The 13,239-nt window shown below is 41.1% G+C and overlaps 1 protein-coding gene across 1 annotated transcript in view; it reads left to right on the top strand.

The window, feature by feature from the left end:
- Positions 1-13,239, top strand: part of LOC107295917 (serine/threonine-protein kinase PAK 3) — a 35,504-nt gene that overhangs the window by 18,891 nt on the left and 3,374 nt on the right. The window contains exons 7-12 of the mRNA XM_015825252.1: positions 293-356; positions 5,134-5,182; positions 7,092-7,204; positions 7,636-7,753; positions 8,361-8,460; positions 11,795-11,991. Coding sequence (XP_015680738.1) covers positions 293-356; positions 5,134-5,182; positions 7,092-7,204; positions 7,636-7,753; positions 8,361-8,460; positions 11,795-11,991 — 641 coding nt within the window. The remainder of the gene's footprint in view (positions 1-292; positions 357-5,133; positions 5,183-7,091; positions 7,205-7,635; positions 7,754-8,360; positions 8,461-11,794; positions 11,992-13,239) is intronic.

Below are 13,239 nucleotides of genomic sequence, written 5' to 3'. Positions count from 1 at the left end.
TCTTCTTTTCCAAAATTTGAAAGGTGGCACCCAAATAAATATTTTGCCATTTTAGACTATTGGGTGACACTGTTAGCCTTTTTCTTCGTTTTGGAAGTTTTGTTACAACTGATCTGTTTTTTACTGAATCTCACCTTAATATTTAATTCTTATTGTTCTCCAGACTAAGAATTTCTGACAATAGCCAACTTTTCTTTTTTTTCCAAAATTATTTGGGAATTGTGTACCATCTTTTGTCTAGGCCTTTTTAATGTCTGTTTTAACCAAGGTCTATTTTTCTTATTTATTTTAGGAAGTATTGTGAGTGTTGGAGACCCGAAGAAGAAATACACACGGTTTGAAAAAATTGGCCAAGGGTTAGTATTCCTTTCTTCCTATTTCCTTTTTATCATCAAGTCTTCTTCAACATGGACCATCATATATTACCTGGTATAGAGATGTACTGTTTATAACCTGGAGGCTTTATGGACCACTAAAATAGTAGCATGGCCCCACAACCAAATTACTACTAAGTGTTTAGTATGACATAGATAGATTTAAACCCTCTTCCAAAAGGGTTTATAAAATCGGGAAATATTTTAAAAGGATATTTCATAATATTAATGGGATCATTATTAAGAGAATATGCCCGTGGTATACAGGTAAACCTCAATTTATGATGATAATGGAGGCCAAAATTTCTGTTGCTCACTACGACAGTTGTTTTGTTCCATTTTAGGAACGTGTTGCCACAGCTGTTTAAGTGAATCACTGCAGTTGTTAAGTTAGTAACACGATTGTGAAGTGAATCTGGCTTCCCCATGGACTTTGCTTGTTAGCAGGTCGCAAAAGATGATCATGTGGCGATGATCGTGGCACTGCGACCATCCTAAGTATGAGTCAGTTGCCAAGCATCTGAATTTTGATCATGTGACTGTGGGGATGCTGCAATGTGAAAAACGGTCATAAGTCACTTTTTTCAGTGCCGTTGTAACCGCGGTCACTAAACAAATGGTTGTAAGTATGTTAACAACTGCAGTGATTCACTTAACAGCTGTCTCCCTTAGCGACAGAAATTTTGGGCTGGATTGTGCTCATAAGTCGAAGACTACCTGCATTCCAGATTATATTGAAGCATTCTAAAAATGTCCTGTTGTGCAAAGGGTGTTTCTTTTCTGTAATGGATCCCAGAGATGAAGTCTACTGGAGACGCATCTGTGGTGGAAGGTCAGCGAAATGATGGGTATTGTGCTGCGGTCCTGGGAGGTGTAGGACAATTCGCTGTGGCCAGCTCACTGTGGCCATTTTGCCCCGGGACAACTCGCCTCAGACAATTCCATGTGCGATAATTCAACGTGATAAATATTATCCACCACTGTTTCTTTCCGTGATTTCCATGGACAAAAATGGTAATAATGTCGAAGAAACAGGGGTGGGTATCCCACACGAAGTTGTCCAGAGTGAATTGTCCTATGGCAAGTTGACCACCATGAGTTGTCGAAGGCAAGTTGGCCATGGCAAGGGGTGGACTACAGAGAATTGGCTGTGGCAAATGGTCCCATTCCGTGCCCTGGGAATCTGAACCATCACTTCCTGTCCGCCATTTTCCAGATTTTGACACCCTCACGCCACCCTGTGTGGAACATGCTGCATGAAAGGAAGAATTGTGCTAACTACCTGGCTGTTCTTACCTTTGGCCTGGAGAGCTATGCTCCCATTGATCCTAGAATGTGTCTGCAGGACGTCGCCTTCTTTATGGGATGGAAATATAAATGTGTTTAGCTTGTGTGCCCTTGAAAATATGCACAGAGCAGTTCTTGCTGTAGCTTTTCCCATGGACCACGTTGCGATAAATTCTGACTGGGAACCGTACGCGCAAATCAATCTCAAAAGGCATTTACTTTGCCTGTAAATCTCTTTTTTCTAGTTCCCCCAAGAGTTTCAGCCTGGATGTAAACAGGCTTTTCTAAATAAAATATACAAATCAGACTCCTCTAAGCTCAGGAGCCATGGTTCTGCCCTGACAGCCTTGAATACACTGAATTAATTTTTTTATGTAAACAAATTGGATTAAACACTCCTATTAGTCACCAAAAATCCCATTTCCATTTGCATTTATATTAAAATGATACATTCCCTGCCAGTGAAAATATTGTATTGGATCGAAAGACCAAGTTGAGAACAGAATGATTAAAATGCAATGGAAATTATCTATCACCAGTTAATCTCTGTGAACAGAGGGGACCGATAGGCTTAATTGCACTCAACAATTCCGGTTCTGTTGGGGTTGAGCAAAGCAGATATCTCTAGCAGTCGTTACTGATATTATTGTACTTTTAGTTCTACGGAATAAATCAACTGAAAGAGAAAGATTTCTTTCACCTGGGGGTTAGGATTGCTCATGGATCTCACAGAATTTTCTTGCAAAAAGCTTTGGGATTTCTGAAGCAGCCTACGGTGTTTTAAATAAATACTGGAGCACAACTCCAATCTGAAATTACCCCTCGGTGGGATTTGTTAACACAAATAACACAAATCAGAAGGCTAGAAATTTATATATGCACCATCTGTTTTCCCTCTCCCTGTTGATGGGCGAAACTTGCAACGGGCTTCCTCTCAGAGGCTTTATTTCTTTAATTAAACAAGAACAAACAATCAAGGCAATAACACACATATGGACCCTCATGTATTACATTGGTGTCATATGATATATATATGTTGTATGGTGTTAAAAAAGTTCTTATTTTTGTATCTTTCTTAAAGTCCGTTTCTTCGTTTTCTCGTTGCGTTTTGTTTATTTTATTTGTGTTTTGTTTATTTGTAAGGTGTGTAATTTATAACTGTAGCCAAGTCGGTGTTTATTACAGTCAAAGACCAGAGCAAGTTGAAAACATTAAAAATTCTAAAATAAAATAATAAATAACAAAATCTGTATTGAAATCACATTTGCCATCCAATCTGTCAGTTGCACACAAGTAAAATACAGCAGGGCCTAACTACAATATAATATCAATCTTTAAACGGTGAGGCCCATAGACATTAGATACTAAAAAGCCTGAGAGAGAAAATGTATTGTATCAAGCACTTTGGCCACCTAATGAGAAGGAAGGACTCACTGGAGAAGAGCCCTAATGCTGGGAAAGATGGAGGGCAAGAGAAGAAGGGGATGACAGAGAATGAGGTGGCTGGATGGAGTCACTGAAGCAGCAGGCGTGAGCTTAAATGGACTCCAGAAGATGGTAGAGGACAGGAAGGCCTGGAGGAACGTTGTCCATGGGGTCACGGTGGGTCAGACACGACTTCGCAATTAACAACAACAAATGTCTATTACTCTATTGTAGTAGAAAGTTCTTTACATATACAGAATATAGGATACATTCCCTGCCAGTATTCAACTCACTCTGTGTGTGTGTGTGTGTGTGTGTGTGTGTGTGTGTACTTTAAATAATCACTAACCAAATGTTTGTAACTTGAGGACTATACTCTGCGTGTTATGTGGGAGTGTTTGTAAGTTAGCTTACAAACTTTCATTTAGTGACTATTCAAAGTTACAGCGGCACTGAAAAAACGGACTTGCAATCAAGTTCTCACCTTTATGACCATCACAGCATCCCCACGGTCACGTGATCAAAATTTGGGCATTTGGCAACCGCCATGTTTATGCTGCATAGTTGCATTATCCCAGAGTCATGTGATTCCTACTTGCAACCTTCTCCAGGGCTGGCTTCTGACAAGGAAAGTCAATGAGGAAAGCTGGATTTGCTTAACAATAGCAATAGCCCTTAGACTTATATACCACTTCACAGTGCTTTACAGATTCAGCATCTTGCCCCCAACAATCTGGGTCCTCCTTTTACTGACCTCGGAAGGATGGAAGGCTAAATCAATCTTGAGCCCTTGAGGATCGAACTCCTGGCAGTGGGCAGAGTTAGCCTCTAACTGCTGCGCCACCAGGGCCATGCAATTCATTAACAACTATAGTGAGTCACGTAATGGTCATGGCAAAACAACCTCTTTGCTTAGCAGTGGGAATTGTTGTCCCAGTTGTGGTTCCTTGTAAAATGAGGATGCCTGTGTGTATGCATGTATGCATATGTGTTTGTGCATGTATAGATATGTATTTGTGTTTGTCTCCATAGGTATATAATTATATATAATCATATACATAGAGACAAGAAACTACAATTTCAATCAATTATTATTTTACCCGTTTGTACGTAACTTACTCAGTTTTTTGCTTGAGGGCCATGTGAATGCATAGGCCTGACCCCCCTCCCCCCAAAATATCCTGGCTTTCCTGAAATGTAATTGGCATTGAAATTTAATTTTTTATTTCAAAGATCATACAGGCCTATTCCCTCATTGTGCATCCTTCTAAGTATTTCCATTCAGCATTCAGGGCCAGAAAGATCCTGTTGATTCTTTCGTACATGATCGTTCTTGGGACCTGGATGGGTAATGCCTCTCCATGTCCTGTTGGAGCTTCCAGGCAGTCTTTGATACCCCAAACCACGATATCTTACTCGACCATCTATAGCGTCGTGGGCAAAGGCTCCACTCCTTCCTCGGTGGATGCTTTGAGTCTGTGGAGATGAGAAGTCATCCTGTGAGCTTCTGACAGGTGGGATGCCACTGGGGCCATTTCTCTCTCTCCTGTGCTCGACAACTCCATGAAAGCTCTGGGGAAGCTCATCTGACAATATTATCAGTATGCTGATGATTCCCATCCTTACACATCCTATCCCAGTGTTTCTCAACTGTGGCAACCTTAAGGTGTGTGAACTTCAACTCCCAGAATTCTCCAGCCAGCAAAAGGTTGGGAAACACTGTCCTATCTTGATGCTTGGAGGCTGTAAAAGTTTGGCTAGGAGAAAATAGGCCAATAGGAAAGAGAATTCAGATCTTCTAGCACTAAAGACATGTGCAGGAAAACCACCACACTCAGAGAGCATCAAGGACCCCATGGAAAGAGGATTCAGGTTCTTCCAAACATCCCCATTCAATGTAGAGATGCTTGGATAGATGTGGTTCTCATAATCATGTTACGTTGGGCAGCCTGTTGATCTTTCTCATGTTATTATGCTCAATTAAGTTATTCTTCGTCTCGTCCTCTGGCTGATGTCTGACATCTCAACTGTTGTTATTTTTCCTTAGGGCTTCGGGTACTGTTTATACAGCAATAGACATTGCTACAGGGCAGGAGGTGAGTGTGATGCTTCTTTTGTTTCGGAGTTATTATGCTTTGAAACCTTGAGGACTGAGCACTGAGCATTCTAAGTGGAAATATGCTCAGCCCAAGATTCTCATTGTTTGGACCACTAATCTGATGATGCAGTTCATGGTGTGCATATACATTTTCTGCTTGTGTCCTAGGTGAACTAAAGACTTTTTGAGACATACAACAAAACTTAGCTTTCCTTCCTTCCTTCCTTCCTTCCTTCCTTCCTTCCTTCCTTCCTTCCTTCCTTCCTTCCTTCCTTCCTTCCTTCCTTCCTTCCTTCCTTCCTTCCTTCTTTCCTTCCTTCCCACCCTTTCTTTCTCCTTTCCTCTCTCCCTTCCTTCCTTTTCTCTACCTTCCCTTCCTCCCTCCCTCCCTCCCTCCCTCACTTACTTACTTCCTCAGGTGCCAATCTCCATAAATATCTAAACACTGATAGATTGTTAAAATTTATCCACACCAATTCAGGGTAGGAATTGGCAACTTCAGTGATGGAAAAGCAGACCATGCTTTATTTAGTACAATCAATTTTTTTTAAAAAAAACAACAGCATTTCATTTCATGAAAAAGTATATCAAGTCATGGGAGAAGAAGATCTCGAAAGAGAAGAGAATAAAATATTATGTACTATGTGATATAGGTGCCCCAGAGCCAAGTTCCAGCAACATTTGTAGAACTCATTCTAGTAGATATACCATGTTTCCCCGAAATTAAGACCAGGTCTTATATTATTTTTTTCCTCCAAAAGAGGCATTATGTCTTAATTTTGGAGAACGTCTTACCTTAGGACCCCCACAGCCAGGCCTTCTACAGCCTGACACCTGCTGTGTCATCTCAATACAGATAGTCCTCGACGTACGGTTGAGCCCAAACTTTTTGTTAAATGAGACATTTGTTAAGTGAGTTTTGCCCCATTTTATGACCTTTCTTGCCTCAGTTATTAAGTGAATCACTGCAGTTAATAAATTATCCAGTGGTTAAGTGAATCTGGTTTCCCCATTGACTTTGCTTGTCAGACGGTCACAAAAAGGGATCCACATGACCCTGGGACACGGCAACAGTCATAAATATGAACCAGTTGCCAAGCATTTGAATTTTGATCACATGAGGATTCTGTAAACATCGTAACTCTGAAAAACTGTCATAATTCATTTTCTCACAATTATGGTGTGGGTCCGAATGACCCAGGTTGAAAAGAAAGGGTGTTAGGATATAGTTTATAATGATCAATGTCTGCATGTGAGAATTATAACGTCTTCAATACCTGTGATGGAATGTGAGAATGATTTGGGGGAAAGGGGGTAAGAGATGCTGCCTAGAAAACAGAGAAGAAGAGAGAGGAGCCCCTAGTTGCTTAACAATCCGATATTGTATGCAAAGTGGTTTAAATATAAACTTAATGTCATGGTTCCGACTGACAAACCCAACGCAGTAAGCACAGCTGAGGCGATCCAATCTCCAGTGCAAAACTTTATTGAGTACACCACTTCAGCATAGATGAAAGGGAAGCCAGCTCTGACCAATTGACACCAAAATCAGTATATTAAAAGTACAGAAACTCCTCTGCCCTAATAGTGCAGGTCACATTGTCCAATTAAGCTTCGGACAGTTGTTATGAGAGAAAGTCTTCAGATCTTGTAAACAATCTCTGAGTAACCTTGGTTCTCACCGGCATCTGCAATCCACAGATTCCACTCCTTCCCCCTGCCCCCCCCCCCGAGTTTGTAGGCAAGCTAAGAAGCAATAATGGCTGAAACAGCATCAGCGATCTTCGCAGCTTGACACTTTAATGTTGCTATCGCCTTAATCTGCCAGCCCTCGCTTTCGGGTGTTTATTACGCAATTATTGTATGATTTTTCTCACCCCCTCCCTCCTGTTTTGATATCATTCCAGGTGGCCATAAAGCAGATGAATCTCCAGCAACAACCCAAAAAGGAATTAATAATCAATGAAATTCTGGTCATGAGGGAAAATAAGAATTCCAACATCGTGAACTATTTAGATAGGTAAGTAATCCCGAGTGTTGCTTTTTTTTCTTGTGACTTTTTCCTGTTTTCTTTTATTGTTACAAACATTGTAGGAGGATGGCGGTGTTGGTCTGTGGTAGCAAACATTACAAGGAAATTTTAACACGTTCTAGGAAAAGGCATAAACTTTCATAAGCTGAAAACTGGCACCTTTTCCTAAAATGCATTAATCAGAAAAAAATCCTGCCAGATTCCTTCAAAGGTTTATTGTTGGAAAGTTTACACTGGTTTTCCGTGAGATGCTTGTTACCTATTCTGGAAAGCGCCTTTATTGATACAATAACATTACAACATTACTCTAAATCTCTTTCAAGAGATTTTATCCTGAAATGTTTTAATTCAGAATGGTTTGCTGCAAAGTCTTAAACTATAACTGTGTGAATGCATCCTATTTTTAATTTTTTTTTCAGTTACCTTGTTGGAGATGAACTCTGGGTCGTAATGGAGTACTTGGCTGGGGGTTCCTTGACGGATGTGGTTACAGAAACGTGCATGGATGAAGGACAAATTGCAGCTGTCTGCAGGGAGGTAAGAGATACTGTGCTGAGAAAACAGAATATCTGTGGATATCTTTATGATGAAGTAAATCTTCCCTTTTTAAACAATAATTCCTTGACTTATTAAATTAAGATTCTACTGAACCTGTTTCTATTCCAGTGTGGTATCACTTTCAAGGCACTTGCAATTAACCTGGTCAGTTTCTCACAGTCGTACTATTTTTGATATGTGATTGTGTCCAAACTAGATGTTCATTTAAAACTAGTTTAGGGCAAGGAAATCATATGATTAATGAATGCACGGCTTTCTCTTTTTTATTTATGCCTTCAAGTCCGTGTTGACTCCTAGCAACTGCTTGGATGTATGATTGGATAAAATTGAAGAATTGTGTGGTGGTGGTGGAGGAGAACTTTGAAAGTAACTTTCCATCTGGTAGGAAAAGGAAAGTTAATGATCCTAGGACAAAGTTGAAATATATTCTTAAGCAGAACTGTTCACTCCCCCTTGTAATCCACAATTCACCATTATTTTGAAAGTTGTACTGCCTTCTGCTTCTCCTGTGAAGTCAAAACATTGCTCTTTACTTCTACTCTTCCCTTTTTAAAATACGTTCTTGTGTTACTGTTGCTGTTGTTAGTGCCTGCAAGCATTGGATTTCTTGCATTCAAACCAAGTGATCCATAGAGACATCAAGAGTGACAACATACTTCTTGGGATGGACGGATCTGTGAAACTCAGTAAGTATACCCTCTCTGCTATTGTGCTGTCTATCCATCCTGCCTTGACAACCACTGCTTTCTCCCAGAGAAGAAGATGGTAAAAAATCTCCTTCCAAAAATAATCTTTTCTTCTACGGTTAAGTTACAGCATGAAAGACAGATTTAGTTGGGTTTATCTCATCATCTTTATAGGAATATCTTCAAGGACTTAGGGAGATTGTCTACCACTGTGTGTTTCATGAATCTGTGTAAGGGGAAGAAGGACTAATCTTGAGGAATGAGAGGAAGAGCCACAATCAAGATAATGGTCAGATAAAAGAAATCTGGGGCAGAGCAGTAACCTGAGAAAGTGACTCAGACAGGACACTCTGTTAGACCTGCCACAACCTAAACCAGTGATGGCGAACCTTTTAGAGACCGAGTGCCCAAACTGCAACCCAAAGCCCACTTATGCATTGTCGGGCGCCGAGTGGATGTGGCCCATTGGCTGAGTGTGGCCCATTGGGTGGGCATGGCTGCGGTGGTAACAGCAGACTGGGTGGGACTAAAAAGTTCAATCAATCAATTCCAACTTTGCAAGGTCTTTTTTTTCCCTGCGAGAAATTGAAATTAACTGATTGATTGAACCTTTTTTTTTGTACATGGCGGCGGAGGCCTAAAGCGAAAAGGTTTTATAAAACCCAGTGAAGGCCTAGGACTGGGACGACGGCGCGCGTGCCCACAGAGAGGGCTCTGAGTGCCGCCTCTGGCACCCGTGCCATAGGTTCGCCACCACTGACCTAAACCTTTAAATAGAAATGATCCTTGGCTCCACTTGTTGAGAAAAATGTAGTTTAAGAGAGATCAAATGTATTGCAGTATTGCAAAGCCAGAACTGAGAATCGCATGCCAAATTTCCTAAGTTCTACTTTTTCCTCCCTTAACTATCTCTCATTGCCCACCCCAATGTAACCAATCAGGTTCATGCAAGATGTTTTTATAACTGCCAGTCTAAGTGCAATTTGGTATGCAGTCCTCTCCTTCTAGCTGGGCGATCTTGAGGCAGCGTCTCAAGGAGATACAGCACTTACTTTCGTTTCCCCCCAAAGCATTCCCCTTTTCATTCCCCTGCCCACAGTTCATGGCAGTCTGTCACTGCATAACAGCAAAGCACACGGAAGCATAAGGTGGCAGCTGACACCCTCATTGGTTCTCATGAAGATAAAGAGAAGGAGGGGAAAAGCTCATTCAGGCTTGAAAAGCTCTTTTATTGTAATTGTACAATAAAAATAGTATTAGTGTTCGTAACTTGGGTTTCCTGGTCTGGTCTGCCTTTAAGGGCTGACGTCAGTCTGACAAGCTTGAACATGCTTCCTCCCTCCCTCCCTTGTGGTGGAACCAGTGACTGAAGTAGAGGAGACCCCAGTAGAGGAGGTTGAAAGAAGCTTAGAGTCAATTCAGAGGAGGAAACATTGAGGTCAAACCCTGAGGTCTGTGTCTGCCATTCCCACGGGAATTCAGAATCTGGCAAGATTCTTGTAAACTGGTGATCAACAATGAAGAAGTCTATTTGACCCATTCTCAGAGCTGTTTTGTTGCTTGTGCCTGAAACTTCCTTTATCTTCCAAAGAAGTAGGGAAGATCATGTCTAAGGTGCTTTTTCAAATTACATTTCTGCTCTGGACTCTTGATTTCTTTCTTCTGACCATCATCATCTTGGTTGTGGCTCTTTTTCCTGTCCTCTTTTTCCTATTCCTTCTGCCCATTACAGCCTGGCACTCTGAATTATGGGATGGACTTTCCTGCTTTCAGCCATCTGGATATTATTACCATAGATTTGAAAGACTTGCTGATTCGCTCAAGCACTGGGATTTCATTGACTAGCTTGATTTAATATTGCTTGATGTTTGCTGTTGTATCTCTTATTTAGTTAAATCATTGCTTTGCACTGTTTTATCCATCCCTGAAATCGATGACAATAGTAGATCATATAGCTATAAAAGAATTAACTAAGGCGCTGGTAGCACCAATTTCCAGAGCTTAATGGACGGCTAAACATGGTGGAAATGAACAGTTGTAAGGGAATATTGGAATCAGTCCAAGAAATTTAAGACAGCAAAGGGTGCAGTTAAATTCCATTTTTAAAAGCCGGGCAACATGTAAAATGATACACACATGAGTGTATCTGTATCAATAGGAATTGGTGCCCAAAGGGAATTATTTATTTTACTAAATGTATTACCGCCACACTTATAATACTTTCAGTTGTTCATTTATGAAGCATTAAACAATAAAACAACCATGCTTAAAGAAATTTAACAGATAAGAAATCATCAAATCAAAGACTTCGGGGCAGTCGTTACTTTTAGGCGTCATGCAACACCTTAAGGCATGTGTGGGCAATTAATTTTCCCAAGGGGGCATCTGAGAAACTGGGACTTCTATGGAGGGCCGAACTAATAGGCTGAAATCTCCCAAAGGTGCTTTTTTCAAAAAAGCAACTTTCCTTTCTTGGTTTATTTTCTTTGAAAACGTTTTGCTTCTCATTCCAAGAAGCTTCTTGGGTGAGAAGCGAAATGTTTTCAAAGCAAATAAACTAAGAAAGTCCAGTTGCTTTTTTGAAAAAAGCACTTTTGGGACAATCATGACCTAGATGATTGAAAATCTCCATAGACAATAAACTGAGCTATTCAGCTCCATTGCATGTATGGCATACAATTGTTCACATTTGATTTCTAATTTCCGATTAACTTCACACTGGCTGGACAGAGACAGTCAAAGGGATGGATATGGCCAGGAGGCCATAAAATGCCCAGGTCTGCCTCAAGGGGTCTTGAACAACTGTTTTCAACATCTTTCATAAAGACAAAGCAAGGGAAATCTACCCTCAGTCCAAAGGACAGATTATTCCAAACTGTAGGTACTACAGTTAGCTGTTGGAATTGGGTATGTCTAGTCTAATGAAGAGAAGGACGAGGGGGGACATGATAGCTGTGTTCCAATATCTCAGGGGTTGCCACAAAGAAGAGGGAATCAAGCTATTCTCCAAAGCACCAGAAGGCAGGACAAGAAGCAATGGATGGAAACTGACCAAAGAGAAAAGCAACCTGGAACTAAGGAGAAATTTCCTGACAGTGAGAACAATTAACCAGTGGAACAGCTTGCCACCAGAAGTTGTAGGTGCTCCATCACTGGAGGTTTTTAAGAAGAGACTGGACAGTCACTTGTCTGAAATGGTATAGGTTCTCCTGCTTGAGCAGGGGGTTGGATTAGAAGACCACTAAGATCCCTTCCAACCCTGTTATTTTATATTCTATGTTCTGTGACCAGTATGGTTTCTACAGTAATCATTTCTATTTTCTGTTACCTGCAGCTGATTTTGGCTTCTGTGCTCAGATAACTCCTGAACAGAGTAAGCGGAGTACAATGGTGGGGACGCCTTACTGGATGGCTCCTGAAGTGGTCACAAGGAAAGCATATGGCCCCAAAGTGGACATTTGGTCTTTAGGAATCATGGCAATAGAAATGGTAGAAGGAGAACCTCCATATCTCAATGAAAATCCTCTCAGGGTAAGATCAACATTCTACACCAGGGCTCTTCAAACTTGGCCCTTTTATGACTTGTGGACTTCAACTCCCAGAATTCCTCAGCCAGGCATGCTGGCTGAGGAATTCTGGGAGTTGAAGTCCACAAGTCATAAAAGGAGCAAGTTTGAAGACCCCTGTTCTACACTGTTGTGTTTGAGTCCTTCCAAAACTTGAGAGTGTGGTGAAATTCATGGACTGTACATTTGGATGGAGACCATCCCACAGCCAACTCATGGACTAAGTAGGACAGACATTTCTAGTTGTCTGTCCTAGAAAAGGCGGTGGGGAAAATTTCTCCTGCAGTTTTTTCCCTAATGTAGAAGTGTACTGAGATAACAGCCCATGCATTCCTTCTTCAGGGTTATGTAAATACCAGCTTAGCTCTCAGAAAGAGAGGAGTGGGTGAGAAAGAGACTCAAGATTGTCCCACCTTGACTCTCTTGCGTACGAAGGGTGCAGGGAGAGAGAACTCTGTTAGACTTTCAAAATTGATGTCAACCCTTTCAGGTAAGCCATGTCAAGAAATTGGCTCCGCAAGATGGCTGGAACTCTCCTTTCTTGTCGCAGAAGATAGAAGTCCTTTGATCAATTGACCGAAACAGGGGTATTTTGGTCAAAACTCTGACAAAACAACCCCTTCCCCCTTTTGAAGCTCTGCACAGAAAAACCTGGTTTGCTCTGATAAGTAACGGTCACCCGTTTGAGCCCTTCTTAAAATTACATTGACTGTACAGGCAGTCCTCAACTTAAATCATTGGTTTAATAACCATTCAAAGTTGCAACAGCATTGAAAAAAGTGACTTATGACTTATGACCTCACATTTAAAGACATTGCAGCATCCCCACAGTCCCATAATCAGAACTGAGTGCTTGGCAACTGGCATGTATTTATGATGGTTGCAGCATTCCAAAGTCACACAATCCCTATTTGTCACCTTCCCAGCTGACTTCCCATAACAAAGGTCAATGGGTAAAGCTAGATTTGCTTAACATCTGCATGATAGACTGGAATGAACTACCCCCCGAGATCTGGATGATTCCGGATCTCCTTACTTTCCGCCGCGCCCTCAAGACATGGCTTTTTCAGCAAGCGGGCCTGACCTAGGGAGGATTTTAGGTAGGGATAATTTTAAAAGTATTTTAATCGGAAACACAGCTGGTAATATTTGGTTTTAATTCGGCTTTTATCGGGGTTTATTTTTTTGTATTTTTGTATTTTTGTATTTTGTA

The sequence above is a fragment of the Protobothrops mucrosquamatus genome, unplaced genomic scaffold, assembly GCF_001527695.2.
Source record: "Protobothrops mucrosquamatus isolate PMUCROS unplaced genomic scaffold, P.Mucros_1.0 scaffold2570, whole genome shotgun sequence".
In the NCBI taxonomy this organism is placed as follows: Eukaryota; Metazoa; Chordata; class Lepidosauria; order Squamata; family Viperidae; genus Protobothrops; species Protobothrops mucrosquamatus.
The sequence above is the reverse complement of the archived record's forward strand: the minus strand, read 5'-3'. Positions and strand labels throughout refer to the sequence as shown.